The following is a 17,330-nucleotide window of genomic DNA, read 5'->3' as shown; positions in this document are numbered from 1 at the left end:
CTCACGGCGAACCAGTGCGTCGGTTCCCCATTCCCCGGCCTACTCGGACACGGATCCATCCTGCCGTCGCCCATCGGGTTCGCCGCCGCGGGATGCAGCAGCTCGTACGGCGCCCCTCCGGAGGCTCACCATCCGCTGTCCTTCCTCTACGCCGGCGACCCTGCACTGATGGTTGATGCCGCTGGATTCGTCGACTCGTCCGCACTTATCCACGGCGGCGGCGTCGCCTACCTGGAGCCGAAACGGGAACTGGAAGAGCAGCAGCCGCCGGCCGGGTTCTTTGGGCTGGGGGAGGACGACGACGTCTACGGCCACATCCTGCCGACACGGAGAGGCGCACCCGACGTGCTCTTCGACGACCTGGCCCCGGAGATGTTCGACTTCTTCGAGCTGCCGCCGTCGCCGCCACCATCGCCGCCCACGCGGCCGTAGACCGTCATGGACAAACGGTGCAGGGTGCTGAGGTGCACCCTGACTAATTAAGCCATAAAAGATGCTCTGATCTGGGAGTTCATTTGTGTATTTGTAAGCGCGTATTTTAATTCTAGGACACGTCTCTTCTGACTGAGTGACTGCTTGAATCTCCTGTGCGTGTATTACCAGCCTTTTCACATCGGAAAATCTTGAGCAAAATTACACATTGTGCCCTTGTTCATCCATACATAAAGATTGTGATTTGAAGCTGAAAAAATAATTTTTGACTCCTCGCCACGTACTAAAATTTTATGGAAAGGAAATGGTTTTCTTGCTATTGATTTTGACGTCGTGTCAGTCTGCCGGGCAGCTGAAACAAGCAGTTCCTATTTCCATATTTATGCATTTCACGCAATTCGGATTTCTTGCTATTGGTGCACAATTTTTTGAACACGAGTTCAGCTAAGTACATTATCCTGGAGTGTAGTACATTCCTGGATATGCTTCTAGTCACAACACGAGTTATAAGCAGGCGATATGGACCACCACAAGCTGATTCTTGCTTGAGGTTTAAGTTGTTTTCGCAGCTAATTCAAAGTAAGTTGACAAAACGAAAATTAGCTTCAGGATCAGTAGTTGTCAGTCAGCCGGTCAGTCTTGTCATGATGAAGCGTAGTCGTCGAGCGCCAATCTGGGAGGGAGTTAGGGCATGTACAATGCACAGGCGCCAATTGAGACGCTTAAGGGAATAAATAGAGGATTAAATAGCGTTTAGGTACCTGCATCGGGACGGGGCTTCCCTGTGCCGCAGGCGTGCGACCATCCGTGCGGCGCGGGGCGGAAAATCAATCGAGCGGCTGCTATTCCCGTAACCTGGCGCTGGTTTTTCTCCACACAAAAAACAACCGGAAATACAGAGCTCATGCGTAATCCCTTCCGCTGTGTACGGATTACCTTCCCTCGACCATGCACAACATAAAAAAACACACAAAAGAGAGATAACTCATCGCGCGGGAACACATCAAAGAAATACACAGCTGCGCGCCAAAATAAGGTTGAAAGCGAATCAGCACAGGAAAATTATCCTCTAGTTGAATAATCCTCCGATTGAACCGTGAAGGAACCAATTGAATAGTGCAGCAATCAACACAAGTAGCTGATGGCTTCTTCTAGTAATGAATGGCATGATGATGGCCATGGGTCTCACGCAAGCACAGTAAGAAATCTGACTGTTTTTTCCTGATGGATCATAATAGTTGCTTCGCAATTGCTTTTGAACAGATTGTGGTAATTCTTCCAATCCTGTCATCCCCTTCATATGTGCTTCATCAGGTATGCCATCAGCCTAGATGTACAGGAACACTTTGCAAAATTTATAGAAACACCTGCATGCACAAGATCAAATAGATGTAGGGTAAGCAGTAACAGTACTACCCCATCACCAAACTCATCAGGAGAATGCCATTATGTTCAGTATTGGCGTGTAGGGGAAATAATGGATAACAATCATAGCATTTGTGTATTGACTAAACTGAATATTAATCTATATAGGATTTACAAGAAACTACAGCAGATCTCACTGATGGAAGGGTACCAAAACATGGCATGAAATTTTTATCAGAGGAGGAAGCTTATTCTTTTTATAACAAGTATGCCGAAACTATCGGTTTTAGCATTAGAAGAAGCAGTGGGCATAAGTTGTAAAAAGTTTGAATTTGCTGGAATACATTGCTCTCATTGCTTAAAGGTACTTGATATTAATAATATCAAGCATATCCCAGAAAAATATATATTGAAGAGGTGGACAATAGATGCAGAAGTTCTGGATATAACAACCAAACGCAACCAGCACAAGGATCCTAAAGCAAGAATGTCTAATTGCTACAGAGATTTGTGTAAAATGTTTATGAAAATAGCTGCTCGTGCTGCTGAATCTGATGAATCATATAATACGGCTGCTAACTGTGCAGAGCAATTAGCGCAAGATGTGGAGAAATGCTTGAAAATTATAGTCGATCCAGAATTGAATAACTCCTCTACTGCAAATGGTACAACTTGTACTTATAATTGCCTAGACTACTTCCAAACTGAAACTTAGTTTTTGCATTAATGTGGCAGGACTGAACATCGACTCTAGCAGAATTTCAAAACATAATCCGGGCATTGCCAACCCAAAAGGTATCAAGGTCAAGGAAAAGACTACCAAAGGACCAACAAGACCTGTTGGTGGCTTTGAGAAAGCAACTTCAAAGAAGAAAAAGAACACAAATAATACTGCAGAAGTACAGCCCGAAGGCACTTCAACGGTATAAAGATTTTTTACTTTGTTTCTTTTAAACCTTTTATTATACTAACATTTCGATAGCATGTTTGGCAGGATCATTTGGGGTTCTTCACAAATCAAATGGCTGCATATCAGTTACAATACAACACTATGCTAAATTCTATGATACCTCCATGGCTCCATCGATTGGCAATACAAACCCGATGTCAGTACATACCATACGACCATCCATTGGCAATACAAACCCAATGTCAGTACATACCATACGACCATCAATTGGCAATACGAACCCGCTGTTACTACATTCCCAAGAGCTGCTTCCAGGATTGCTAGTTTAACCATATAAACCAATGTTTCCCATAAACCAGCTCAGTTAAAAATTTCATTGACATTACAACTGAACTAAATCATTTCATAGAATGCAAAAGTTGCTTACCTCTGTTTCTCCTTGAGCTTGCACCAGCAGATGAGGTAAGCGACGAGGTCCTCCTTATAGTCTCTATGGTACTTTCTGAGTCCGGCGCCTCGCCTCCGCAGGCATGGCCGCCTCGCCGACGCTGCGCCTAGCCGCCGTGGTATCCTCCACCTCGCCGCCGCGGGGAGTGAGACCAGCGCTAGCCCCGCTAGGCACCTCCTCCCGATTCACGCGCTGCTTTCCGCCGAGACCATCCAGGCTACAGCCAGTATGAGTAGCAAGGGGAAAACACGCCGGCGTGGGAGGAGCAGAGACCGGAGGCCGGAGGAACGGGACCAAGACGGCACAACCAGAGGTCTCCGCTCAGCTTCCGCCGCTTGAGTTCTTTTCCAGCTCGAGCTCACTTCACACAGGACGGAAGGGGAAGGATAAGGAATCTGTACAGAGGAGAGCGGAAGGGTCCCTGTATTTCCGGTTGCTTTATTTTTACAGAAAAACCAACGGTAGGGGTACAGGAATAATAGCCGCTCGATGGCTTTTCGACCCCGCGCCGCACGGATGGTCGCACGCCTGCGGCACAGGCAAGTCCCGTCCCCTGCATCGCGGAACGCAACATGCGGGCGCTTATTTCACGATTTAGTGTCAGATCTCCAACCAAACCAGCGCTTCCGGTAGATAAAAATAGCTGGAGCGCCCGGCTACTACTTTTGCATCGACGCAACAAACTTTCCTTCGATTGACAGGGATTCCGGGAAAACGGCCAGGAAACAAATCCTAGCGCCCTCTTTTAGCACCTGCGTTGTACATGCTCTTATGGCTCCTGATCCCATCCGCCCGGTTTTGACCCATCTGCTAGCTGATTTATCTATAGAATAATCCATGATTCGCCAGCGATACAAATGAACTTGAGCAAAAGAAGAACTGAAGTAGAGAAGGACTGGCCTGTGTGCAACAGAATGCCTGAAGACCGCGGCCATCTTTTTCCTGAAATGCAAACGAGATGCTGCACTTGGGCAGATGACCTGGCTCCTTACAAGCTGGAAGATGGAAGTTGAAACAAAGGAATAAAATTGGAGAAAGTAAATCAAGGAGCGATTTTAAGCCAACTGTCTTATCTGAAGCTGTGTTTCAAAGGGATATTTTGTGAGTTGTTGCTCCAAGGTGCAGAAAGTGTAAATCATCCATTCTGACTAACTGTGGAAATAAATAAAACTTGTGAAATCCTTGAGTGTATCGTTTAGACCTATGCATTATTAGACTGAGAGCTGATGTGTGAAAGAGATCAAGTAGCAGGCAAGCTCAAGAGTTGTGTTCATGTGAAAAGTACAGAAGGTAGATTAATTGCTGATGTATTATCTCCACAACTTTGCAAAACAACAATGCTGCTAGTCCTCACTTGCTGAGAGTAGAAAAGTTGTAACTATGGCAAGCTGTGTTCATGGAATCATGTAAGCCTTTTGCTATTGTATTACAGTCGATGTTTACAAAAAGATTGTACTCCCAATTCTAAGAGTATGTTCTAAACTTGTACCCATACACCCACACCTTGGTGGCATCAATCATCCTAGCATAAGGGTGCACAAAAACCAGTTTATATAGCAAGCCTGCCTGTAATAACTTCAGTTTCAAATTATATAAGGCCCAATCATCCTACTCTGTAGCATAAGGATGCACAAATTCCAGTTCATATGACGAGCCAACCTGTAATAACTTCAGTCTCAAATTACATAAGGCCCAATCATCCTGCTGGTCTCAATCATCCTAGCATAAGGATGCCCAGAAAACGGCTCTATGTGACAAGCCTGCCTGTAATAACTTCAATTTCAGATTACATAAGGCCCAATCATAAACTAAGTGCCACATGGACCAACCAAAAAAATGATGCAGTTAACTTGAGCCACTCAAGGCTTGGCATTCATAGCTTGCTTGAGCTTCCTCCCAAGAAATTGAAGTTATTACAGGCAGGCTTGTCACATGGACCAACCAAAAAAATGATGCAGTTAACTTGAGCCACTCAAGGCTTGGCATTCATAGCTTGCTTGAGCTTCCTCCCAAGAGCATAGGCAAGGGGTGGTGGTACAGCATTCCCAATCTGCCTGTGTTTACTCTGGATGTTGCCAGCAAAACAGTAGCCATCAGGGAAGCCCTGCAATGCAAGCATTCATAACATGGGATTAGATCAGATATCTTCACAACATATTTGGTTCATTGCATCATGCATGAGATTCTTTCTGCCACTGGAGGTTAAGATGAACGATGGACAGAGCAATTGTGCTTACACTTACATCTAACTAGTAAGGTGATTATCTGATTTTGTTTCGACAGGCTACGGATTACTTCAATCTAGTGTGATTGTCAAGCAACAGTTGGTGTAAACTGTACAGTCTAGGCAGCAGCCTTTTAGCTTCAAAAAAATAACATGTTACTCCATCTAAGTTGACAGGGATTATTGTGCTTTACCTGAGATCGAGCACATTCACGAACGGTGATGATCCTGTCCTGATCAGGGTGGAAGCACATGCCGACCTTGCCCATTGGCTGGGGATCGGTCACAGATGTGGGGAAGTTGCCCTCCCAATCGAGCCTCCCGTACAGGCCTTTCCACTGATTGTGCCTCCGGGCTGTGTTGGGCAAGCACCAAGGGATCAACTCCACCGTTTGCCCGGTGGATAGCTTCACCTGCATCCACATCATGAAAATCAGCTACATCACATGGGCACCAAGAAGGTAGAAAACAGCAAAAATGAATGAATAAAATGAGAACCTTCTCGTCTGGGAGGTCATGCCAGTCACAGCCTGGGCGTTTTGGAATGTGCTTGCACCTAATGAGATTCAGTTCATTCATCTCTTTGGCTACGTGGTCACACAGCGAAGGTGTGTCGCCTCGAATCTTCTTCTGGAACCAAGACACAGGTTCGCTTCCATACTGGACCACAAAAGAATGTAAAATTAGCTGCGGTATCAATAACATAGACAATCAGGATGATGTGATGTGCACCTGTATTGTTGGTTTGCTGGCACCATTCTCCACCGGTGGTAGATCTCCAATTGTATCTCGGACTGTCATTGAGCGGAATGGAGCTCCTCCAGCTGTGCTCTTGGCAGCTGCATAGTATTTGCCATCTGGTAGGTTGATTTTCAGCTCAGGGCTAGCAAAGACGTGCATCGGTTCAGGCCAGTCAGGAAGAGTCTCCCCAGGTGCAGCAGCCCAGATGAATGCCCTTTTCCTAGACTGCGCAACACCGAAAGCACCAGCCTCTAAGATCCCGAATCGAACCTATGAACAAACAGAAGGTTACAACATATAGATGTGTCATAGCACAAGGACAAACAGAGAAGAGCGAGTGTCAAGCACCTGGTATCCCATCTCCAGGAGTGATGCTAGTGTAAGCCTGAAGGTCTGGCCTTTGTTGAACGAAACAAAGTTCCTAACATTTTCTAAGAGGAAGAACCGAGGGCGGAAATACTCCACAAAGGACAGAAACGCTAAAATCATCTCACACTGGACTTTGCTCCATGGGCTTTGATTGAATCTGTTCATCCCAGAAAACCCCTACAAAAAGATGCACAGAAAGTCAAGCAGCAGCGCGGAAGATTTAACAAAGCATCAAGCAGCAGCCCTGGGTGAAACAACTGACCTGGCATGGTGGGCCACCGTTGATGAACTCTACTTCACCTGGTACAGGGAGGTTCTTAATCTGCTCATCTGAAAGTTTAGCTGCTCGCTCAGAAGCCTCGGAAGTTGTGATGCAATCATCGCCGTCACCACACTTACCCATTATTGCTCTGCAAAGGCCAGGAGTCACAAATGAGTGGGAGATGCAGGAGTAACCAGTTAAAACCCAAAGGAGATAAAAGGGATTCCATACTTCAGAATCACATTGCAGTTCTCCACAAATACTGCAGCTTCCGGATGATTTTCACCAAATGCTTGCCCGGCAGGTTCTTCATATTCAATTGCCCATTTTGTATGTGATGCACCTGTAGAGTTGATGTAGAGTTGATGATCAGAGAGTATGTGGAGAAAAGGTTTTCTATCCACCAACATGCACGTGCATTAAAAAAAGATGCAGATGGAAACACATTACCAGATAGCTGCAGCCCTTCAGACAAACCACCACAGCCAGCAAAAATATCAAGAGTTGCAAGACACTTCTCTGATATTAATGTGTCCTTTCCTGAACCAGCTTGTTCATCATCACAAATCTGCTTTCCCTTATTCTTTTTTGAAGCAGGTGCCTTCCTTGTCAGGGTCATGAGCTTAACATTGGCCGGTAGCTGGTTCAGAGACAAGACAACTGTCAACTATCTGAAGAAGTTTCTCAACAAAATAAAAGCAAAAGTAACTGGAGCAAATTAAGAGCTGAATGTTAGTAATAAATGACCTGCTTAAGAGCTCCAGTATCAGGATCATATAGATGTTCACAGTAAAAGGCATGCTCAACCACTACTGGAAGATTTGAATTAGGAAGGTCATCCTTTGATGTAACCTCACATTTTCCCTCTATCATCACCACAGGCACACTTATTATTTCGTCACTGTAATACACCTAGATCAAACAACAATAAAGAGGTACAAAAAAAGGTTAGGTGGAATCACATGTATATGACAGTATTGATATGGATAAACAATGATGCAGTGAATATTAGACCCCAAATAATTGGGCAAAGTGCCAAACCTCTCTGATGTCTGAAGAGTAAGCTTTAGCTGATGAAATGTCTTCAGGCCTGTATAGCCTTCTTGCACTGACTTTGGTTGATTCTGGGTTAGCTTTCTTAGATCCAGAAGGAGCAATGATACTCTGCAAATGGCATACCACATAAGGCTTTAGGCCCACATTTCTTCCAGCCTTGTTGGTGCCATGACCCTCCACTGGGAAGAAAAACTCAGGCTTGACATAAAGAAAGTCATGAACAGTATATGTAACATTCTTGAAGACAAAGCTGGTCTCTGAACGTATTTTGAATTCATCACTAACTGCTCCTCGCTCCACACAAGAACTACAATTTCCTGTTCCAGTGCCTAGTTTATCACGAGCGAGGGAGAAAAAAGCACCTTGCTCAGGACAGTATAAGCTTTTGCAAATATACTCCACCGACAAACCTTTCTTTTTCCGCTCCTCTGCCTTGGCCCTCTCCAGCCTATTAGCTTCCAGATGCTCTTTTCTGCACTTGTGGTCCCAAGAAATCAGCTGGAAATTGACAGTCACCGACTCTCTAATGTCACCTACTTCGAATTCTGAACAGTCATTAGTCAAGAAAACCTCCCCTTCATTTGCAGCATTGCCAAGGACAGTCTGTGAACCTTTTTGCAGAATTCTTCCATGAAGAATCCCTGTACCATCATGTTTCTCATACATATACTCAACAAAAAACATGATGGCTTCTCCTAAATCATCTTCTACTGTGACTGCCCCACCAACAGCAATATTGAGATCTCGAACTTTAACACATGTGTATAGAGCTTCTCCAGAGAGTGATTTTCCAACTGTTTGGCCTTCCCATTGAATTTCTTTACAAGTCTGTGATGAGGTCTTTTTAGACCGTGTTGATGGTGGGGTCCTCGAAACATGTTCATCTTCAACATAAACCTCCCCCTCAGCTTCATCTTCATTTTCCTCTTGTTCCTCCTCAATTTCCTTTGGTTCATCATTCTCATCTCCCTCCTTTAAGTCCTCTGGGAAATGGGTGGCATAGTAATCACCCCATATCTTGCTGATCAGCCTTGTGGTTGTCGCACGCATAAGCTTTCTTTTTAACACTTGACCCATTTTTGCACTTGGGTTCAGATTCTCTCCTCTTGTTGCCTGAGATTTTTTCTTCATTGCTAACTTTGTGTGTCTTCTTACTTCCATCCTCGCAACAAGGCCTGTGCAAAAAGCACTTCGTTGAATAGACTCATCTGGGTATGCCCTGAACTGCTGAAGAATTATCTGTCCATGCACCACAACATATCTTTCAACATCTGCTGCATTTGTTGAAACATATGCAGGGTGCCCACGCTCATACGCTGCTACTTTCTTAATAACATCAGCAAAAGCAAGTTTTGAAGCACGAGTTTGTTCTTTTAAAAGGGTGATGATGCTGACAGCTAGTCTTGCTGTTTTAAGGACAGTTTCACACCATGGTGCATACTGCTTTGTTGGCTGGCGTAGTTTGTACCTGATATAATTGAGATATTATAATAAATTCATACGTAAATGGGGGGTTAAATAGGAAGGAAATCAGAATACAAAATAATTTACTCCTATAAGGACAGTTGGTGGCCATGGTCCATTGCCTACTGGTCCTACAGTCCATCGGATCTAAAACAAAAGGCTGAGACGAAAGAGAAGGCCTTCAACCCAGGCCCCCAGTGACCAGCAGTCTACAATGTTGTGGAGAAACATCTTCATTGTTTATGCATGGCTTAGGTTAATACAGGTAGCTAATGTTGCTTACACCCATAGATATTGTGGTCCTGAATTGAGAATTAGCTTGTTTATTTAAAAATATCATTCTACTTTATGGATTGAGAAATGTTTGGAAATTGTCTTTCATTTCTGCGCTTTACCATCAAATATTGATCTGTTCTAATGTTCTAGAAGATAAAGAGATCCTTATATTTAATTGAGAAATCAAATTGTAGAATGGATCAACTGTGATTCAGAAAATATTTATCTCATGATACTTGACAGAACTACTTTGTACGTTTCTAGTCATCTGTTAAACTGATTTGTTGAAACATATCTATAACTGTCATGCGCAGAGTTGACTCTCATTGTCTTACGGAACAAAATTGAAACAGTACATTCTATCTGCTCATGTCCTCTAATTTGCTAGAGTAACTGTTTGGTTCAGTTTCTTGTCTGGACAGCAGTACAACAGAAGGTTCATCACCCTTGTTAACTAATGCAGAGAAACTGTGATCTCATGGTGCACATTTCATGATTGTTGCAGATGGAAGTTTCTTAGTTCTTATGGCTCTAGATTTCTCAAGTGCAGTTTGTTGGTACTTGAGAACGTACAGCATATGAAGCCCCTCCTTGCAAATGAACTTGCAAAGTGACACTACAGAAATAGCTCTACCAATAAAAAAACAAAGGTAACTTTGTTGAGAAATGCGGGCCTAAGAAATTAGAGTAGCACCTTTCTTATGACATCAATTAGACGAGGTTCTTCTAAGCTAACAAAATATCTATGCAGTCGCTAGTGATGGCGTTGCCCCACCAGCTGCTCTCATCTCTGACGACAGAGCCACAACGTGTCAGCCTAGGGCGAAGCAGGGTCTTAAACTTGCATGAAAACTGAGAGGTGATCAGAGTGTGGTACGAGAACGGTGACAAATGAAGTGCACCGTGATTGTTTGTGATGGTTCAGCGAGAGAAATATGGTGTTAGGCATGCCCCTGCTGGGAACCACTACAACACATGCTTTCCATAACAAAATTGCAATACTACATCGACACATTAAAAAAGGACACTTAACTAGTCAAGACATAGAGCTGCTGTACCAAATGAAATCAAGCCGCAGTAGTACTTACCAAGCTATGTCAGTTCGAATAGATATGCAGATCATTGATCCACCAAATTCTACAACCCATTCCTTGATTGGACTCAGATAAACTGAAATTCCTTGATCTTCCTGGTCAGATTTACTTGCGGAAGAAGATAACTGTGTTGCCTCAGCTGTTGAACAGCAACTATCATCATCCTCTCTCATGAAACCAGATCCAAAGATCACTATATCATTTTCTGCACCTGATTTCATAGGGATGAGCTCCAAAGAGATGAGCCTGGAATCTGAATTATATAGAGCCCAATTGTTGAGTATTCTTACTGGCAGATCATCCACACACAAGCCAGCGTCACTGTCAAATATGTACTCGTCCATTTCTGCATTGTGCGGTTTATAGTATGCCGGCAGTGGGTAGTCATTGGCGATTTCAGCTTCACTAATTTTGATGTAGACATTTTTCTGTGAAGTTCCATGCTTGTTTCTCTGCTGCATCATCTTCCACTCTTCCTCTTCCTGCAACAGTCTTGCTAATTTCGCATCTTCATCCTCATTCTCATTCACCTCCTTACCCTGCCCATCCTTGATCATCAGAGTGCCATTTGAGGTCATAGCTGGCAACATGCTGAATTGCATCCTAGATCTACAGTCATTTCTTAGTGCAACAAGGGCAGGCAGCATGGACAGTATTTCATCATCACTGTTTACTGTATGATCTAATGCAGTAAGTTGACTGTGTATAAACTCACCAATTGAGATCACAAAGTCTTTGCTCACTGTTCCATTGAAACTTCTGTTAGAATTAATGGAACGGACAACACTAGCAAGCAATTCGTCAAGGGCCAGCAAAGGATTTCTGCCAGCTGATCTAGCTAGCTTTCTGTAAACTTCAACACAGATACGAGCCTTCTGACTGAAAAGGTCAAAATGAAACTTGTAACTGCTTGCCGGCTTCACACATTTATAATCAGATATTTCTGTTGAGAGCCAAATTGCTGCAGTGCCTTCTTTGTAGCCAGAAATTTTCCAGTCCGTGATTGGGTGAAATCTTACACAGTGTATTCCGTTTTCCCTGCCCTTTTCCATATTATCATCCAAGGGCATGACAAGAGCTGTGATGGAGATACCATCACTTTGGGACATTTCAAAAGGTTGCACATTACCATTTTCATCATGCAGGATGAAATCAATGAGTTTTCTGCATGGTTTCTTATCTTCAGGTCCTGTTTTTGTCAACCTAACAGCCTCTATTTCCTCTTCAATCCGGATTTCCTTGATCATGACAAGTGACTCTTCTTCAGATAAGTCAAAAGCCTTCTCTTTGAAATTAGAGCAGGCAGCAGCTCTCTTTGGTCTCTTGCAGACAATAACTTCGTGACAATTTTCACTGGTACCATTATTCTCTTTATTATCATTGTGAAGTTCAGTCTCCGACGTGTCATCCTCAGTGGAATCATTTTCACTCTTACGAGGCTTTGCTCTGCGCCTCTTTGTTCCTGAAAGCCACAAAAATAATGCAGATATCAAAAGAACTGAACACAATGCAAGTCTGTATGCATCAGATGAAGGATGAAGCACATACATATAAATATTAAATGGAGTGTCATTTAAAAAAGATGGAAGATAACAGGTGGCTGAACTGGATCACCAAGATTAATATTTTTATTACCAAAATGACGTTGGATTCTGTATTAAGCCCAAAACTCAAGCATGTTGTGTCAAGTGCTATGTAGACACAAACCAAGATGTGGCTTAAGCTTTTTTCTCAACCACAGACCCAAATGCATGTCATTTTGTAAAAAAAAATATCAAGATGATACAGAAGCTTACAACAGGAAAACAGAAATAAAGCAATGAAATCCCCCTAGGTAAACCCAAAAGCCAAAATAAAAAGGTGAGCAAAATCAAAACTATTTGTTTAGACTTTTCTGCAAAATGGTAAATTAATGACATCTGCAAAGGTGTGGGATGGGTGTCTTGTATAACAAACCTAAACCTAGAGGAGAAAGGGCACATGTGACTTTTCCTCAAACATGGGAGGTTGGGCACAGTGGCTAATTAAGCAACACTAAGTTCTCAATTTGTGTAGCATATCCTATAAAACTTGGGTTACTAATTGTTGAACTACTGAATGATGTGATTTAACATTTACCTTTATTTACTTTGTATCATATATACTTTCATGCAGCCAGAAGCTGCTGTTTAACAAGTCATTCTTGTATTACCCGCAAAAAAAACAAGTCATTCTTTTATACCACGAGTGGATTTTTATTGTAAGAATTAAGTAACCCGTGAGGCACCAGAAGGAGGTTAAGCGTTGAATGCTTGTGGGCCAGGCATGCACGGATGCAACTAATCAGTGGAGCGGTGCTCAATTCTTAAGTTGTCCTACACATCCTATACAACTTGAGTTACTAATTGTTGAACTACTTAATAGTGTGATTTAACAGTTACATTTATTTACATAGATGTCAACTACACTTACCTCCAGCTGCAACCTGGCGTTTAACTACTCATTATTTTATCTTCTACCCCATCTAATTATGTTCTATACAAGCTTCACTAATTCATGATACCAAGGGTAGTTCTAGCTTATACTCCCCACACAGTGGCCTTGTAAAATATACTGCCGAATATCACCAAAAAATATATATACTGATGAATGATCAGTTAAATATCTGAGATGAAAAACATATCAAAAATAACAACGGTGTCTCAGTCTGTAGTTTTATACACTCAGATGCTCTAGATATCATACTTGCAAAACAAAGAGTAGTATATGACTAGTTTGACAGTATGGAGAAGTCCAAGATTGCAGAAACTGAAGCATTTAACAACCTGATATCTAAAGTTTAGCAACAAAGATAGCAAGGTAACATACCTGTAGTAGCAGCAGAATGTGGAAATTTTGGCATAACCACGCTGCAAAATTTGGAATCAAGTAGATATGTCAACTACAGGTTTTAGTACATGTAGCAATCAAACTGCAAAATCAGACCCTTAAAAAACTGCAAAATCAGAAATTTGGCAGTTACTACATCACAAAGCAACAATTCATTAACACATTGCCTAACAAGGACTTACTGCATGGATGGGCACGGAACAATGAACTAGTGTTATCCAGTTTATATAGCAACAGTTGAATACACACATGATATACAAGCCTACAGGGAATGACAGCTCACCATTGGTGTGACAAATATAAAAAATGTAGCAATTGAAAAATATCTGCAAATATGCAGGAGCACAGTATGCACAGCTCGCTAAGCCAAACAAATCCATCAACTCTACTCTACACTTAGATCTCATCACTATAGCAATTAAAGCCACTAACCAGCAGCAGTACGGTGCAACAAGAATGATTAACAAGGAGACTGGCCAACATATAATTAAGAAGTAGCATAGGCAGCAACTCGTAGCTGATTTGATCCCACGTGATGATATACAAGTCAGCAACAATAAATTTGCTGGTCATCAACGGCAGAGGATGGAGACCATTACCTTGATGGCACAATCCACCGTGGGCAGGAGACAGGTCCACCACTGAAATCGAGCCTCCTGCACAACAAAACCACAGAATTGATCATCGGAGATGTATCTTAATTCTCAGAAGAATGTGGAATTTTGGGCATAAGTTCCCTGTACAAGTTTGGAATCAAGTAGATATGTAACTAGAATTTCTAGTGAATGTAGCAATCAAACTTCAAAATCAGGAGCTTAGAGATTACATCACAAAGCAAAAATTCATTGAGTCGTTGCACCGTAGATGGACATGGAACAATGAACTTGGAGAAACTAACGCTGTTCAGTTTTATAGCAACCACTGAATACAGGCATGGTATACAGGCCTACAGGGAATGAAAACCATACTCTAGATGGCATAACCATAAGTGCAACAAAGATAATAAGTGTGGCAATCAAACAATATCATTAATCGCATGCAATTATGGGGGAAGCACAGCTAGCTAGTCGCTAAGCCAAACAAATGCATTAGTGCACTTAGATTTCATCAGTAGAGCAATCAAAGCAAAGCCACTAGTAAGCAGCAGTGCTATGGCACAACAAACATGATTGTCAAGCAATAGGAAGTAGCCAGCTTGTAGCTGATTTCATTCCACGTAAGATATACTAGTCAGCAACAATCAGGTCACTAGTTCATCATACCTTGCCGGCGCAATCCACAGATCCTGCCAAGGGAGGAGACAGATCTGCCGCCGAAACCGAGCCTCCTGCACAAGAAAGCCACGAAATAGTTCATCAGAGATGCGTCTTGTCAGAAGCCCAAAAGTACGAAAGAAAACAACCAAATCTGCAAGATTTGGAGCAACAAGAATCTAGCTAGGAACTTGCGGCGCGACCAGAGAAATCGACGATGGAATCACAGTCGCCCGGATCGACTCGCCAGACGGGGGTTGCAGCACCCGCAGCGGTCGAAATGAGAAGTCGGAGCGACGGCAGGTGGGCGGAAATGGGGGCAGGTGCAAGCCGCCGGCACGGCTGCAGCATCTAGCGAAACCAGGCGCGAAAGATTCTTACCCGGCCGGCGTTCATCGGGGAGGCCACCAGAAACATCTACACCACCCACCATGTCCGGCCCGCCGGCCGGCCGACAAATCGTCGGCCAAAAACCCTCGGAAAAAATTGGGGGAAAATCGCGCGGCGTCGATGGCGGGCAGATCCTCGCCGCCGACCGACCCGATCATCGGAGCAACCAAAAGCACGGGCAGCTACGCCGCCGAGTGGGCCAGGAAACCCTCATTGGAAAAATCCGAATCCCTCCCCCGAAAAAACCCCACCGGAGGCAGCGAAACCGAGGGAAGCAAGAGCGCGCGACGCGAATACCTCCGGCGAGCGACGGGCGGAGCCGCGGACGAGGGAGCGGCGGAGGTAGTAGGGTCGTAGGGTTGAGGAAACGAAAAGACGTGAGGGGAGGATGGGGTGGTATAAATAGGGCGGCCGCGGTCGGGAGGGAGGGTGTGGAGTGTGGAAAGCGCGCGGTTTTCGATTTTTGGGAGGATCCCTCGGGCGGGAGCTTTCGCCGTTTCGCTGGGTGGGCTGGGCGGGTCCGGCTTCGCGAACCAGTGATTAAAATACTTAAACAAAGCGTTTTATGCTCAAAAAAAAAAACTTAAACAAAGCGTTCATAACAGCTACGTAATTGTACAAAAGCAAAATTGAATAAAACTAGCCAAACTAAACTTAAATGCTACATAAACCGTAGATAATTGGGTTTATCCTGCCGGCGTCAGTGCCGCCCTACTCGTCTTCAGAGCTGAGGACGTGATGGCCGCTCGCAAGGCCACATCGGTGCTCAGTGGTGGAGGCCTAGGCCATGTCCGAGCGTTGGTCGGGTGGTAACCTTGCTCAGTGGCGGAGGATCTCCTCGCGTTGCGATGTTAGTGGCCAGGATAGCAAGCATAGAAACTTAGTTAGGTTTTAGAGGCCACTCGTCAGGGAGGTTCATGTCCGACCATGGCGCGGGGTGTACTCCTGCACCACCTCGAAGCTCAAATTAACGTGATGGGCTCTATCTTCGGCGTTTGCACCCGCATGCTCTAGTGCCTGGCGAAACAACAACAAGAATGAATACCATGTTAGACCTTGAAAATGGCCACCAAACAAGGCAATATCAACATCAAAGCAATGGGTCATGATGTCTTGGTTCCTGGATTATTGTCCTACTTGTAGCAGCAAATATTATTTAAAAAGTTCATCCCATGGAATGGAAGCATTGCAAATGGAAATAACACAGGCTCCGCAGCCACGTTGTCAGTGCGGCCACGTTCGCACCGGAAATGGTGATTGGTAATAGTCTACTCTATAGATTGCTAGGATAACAGTAAACGAGAAAGTTTTAAAGTAACCAAGAACAAAGTAAATGACTGAAGTAAATAAAGAGCATGCGAGTGTTGTTGGACAAAGTTGCGATATGACTAAGGGGTTCTCGGGGAGTGTAGGATCCACCACTAGCATTTAGATTACTTATGATTAAGCAACTGATGTCTACGCACGCTTCTATTCCTGTAGACAGTGTTGGGCCTCCAAGAGCAGAGATTTGTAGAACTGCAGCAAGTTTCCCTTAAGTGAATCACCCAAGGTTTATTGAACTCAGGTAGGTAGAGGTCAAAGATATCCCTCTCAAGCAACCCTGCAATTACGATACAAGAAGTCTCTTGTGTCCCCAACACACCCAATACACTTGTCAGATGTATAGGTGCACTAGTTCGGCGAAGAGATAGTGAAATACAAGTAATATGGATGAATATGAGTGGTAATAGCAATCTGAAATAAAGATGGCAGCAAGCAAACATGTAACAGAACTTGTTGGAAACGGAGTTTCAATGCTTAGAAACAAGGCCTAGGGATCATACTTTCACTAGTGGACACTCTCAACAATGATCACATAAATAAATAAGTTATCTTCTCTTATGCTACTTTCAAAGACTCTATTGTTGGATAACAAACACCATTCATTGTGTAGGGCTACGAGAGCACCCTCAAGCCGGAGTAAACAAGCTCCACAACGTCATAAAGGAATCACACACGATGCAAACATTGTCACTGTCACACCATGGAGAGTAATTCCGGAGTTCATATTAAAGTAACTCTAGAGTGCATAGTAATAGTTAACTTCATAATCTACAAGACAGGCCCCTCGCAGAGGGAAGCAGGGATTAAATCATGTGCTAGAGCTTTTTCAGTTTTGAAATCATATAAAGAGAA

At 43.7% G+C, this 17,330-nt stretch overlaps 1 protein-coding gene and 1 long non-coding RNA gene across 2 annotated transcripts; both read right to left on the bottom strand.

Moving 5' to 3' along the window:
• Nucleotides 1–1,482: 1,482 nt before the first annotated feature.
• Nucleotides 1,483–3,570, bottom strand: LOC124678455. The gene is made up of 2 exons (XR_006994484.1): nucleotides 3,135–3,570; nucleotides 1,483–1,799 (listed from the first exon to the last, which is right to left on the bottom strand). It is a non-coding gene; the product is annotated as an uncharacterized LOC124678455 (long non-coding RNA).
• A 1,557-nt stretch (nucleotides 3,571–5,127) lies between these two features.
• LOC124649498 (DNA (cytosine-5)-methyltransferase 1A-like) lies at nucleotides 5,128–11,888 on the bottom strand. Its single transcript, XM_047189122.1, has 11 exons — nucleotides 10,636–11,888; nucleotides 7,793–9,275; nucleotides 7,499–7,663; nucleotides 7,202–7,391; nucleotides 6,983–7,094; nucleotides 6,752–6,899; nucleotides 6,469–6,666; nucleotides 6,112–6,390; nucleotides 5,878–6,039; nucleotides 5,574–5,792; nucleotides 5,128–5,259 (listed from the first exon to the last, which is right to left on the bottom strand). Exons 1-11 carry the CDS (start codon nucleotides 11,886–11,888, stop codon nucleotides 5,128–5,130), a joined length of 4,341 nt encoding a protein of 1,446 aa, XP_047045078.1.
• Between the last annotated feature and the right edge of the window lie 5,442 nt (nucleotides 11,889–17,330).

This window comes from Lolium rigidum, chromosome 1 (genome assembly GCF_022539505.1).
Source record: "Lolium rigidum isolate FL_2022 chromosome 1, APGP_CSIRO_Lrig_0.1, whole genome shotgun sequence".
Lineage (NCBI taxonomy): Eukaryota > Viridiplantae > Streptophyta > Magnoliopsida > Poales > Poaceae > Lolium > Lolium rigidum.
This window is presented reverse-complemented; position numbering and strand designations above follow the sequence as displayed.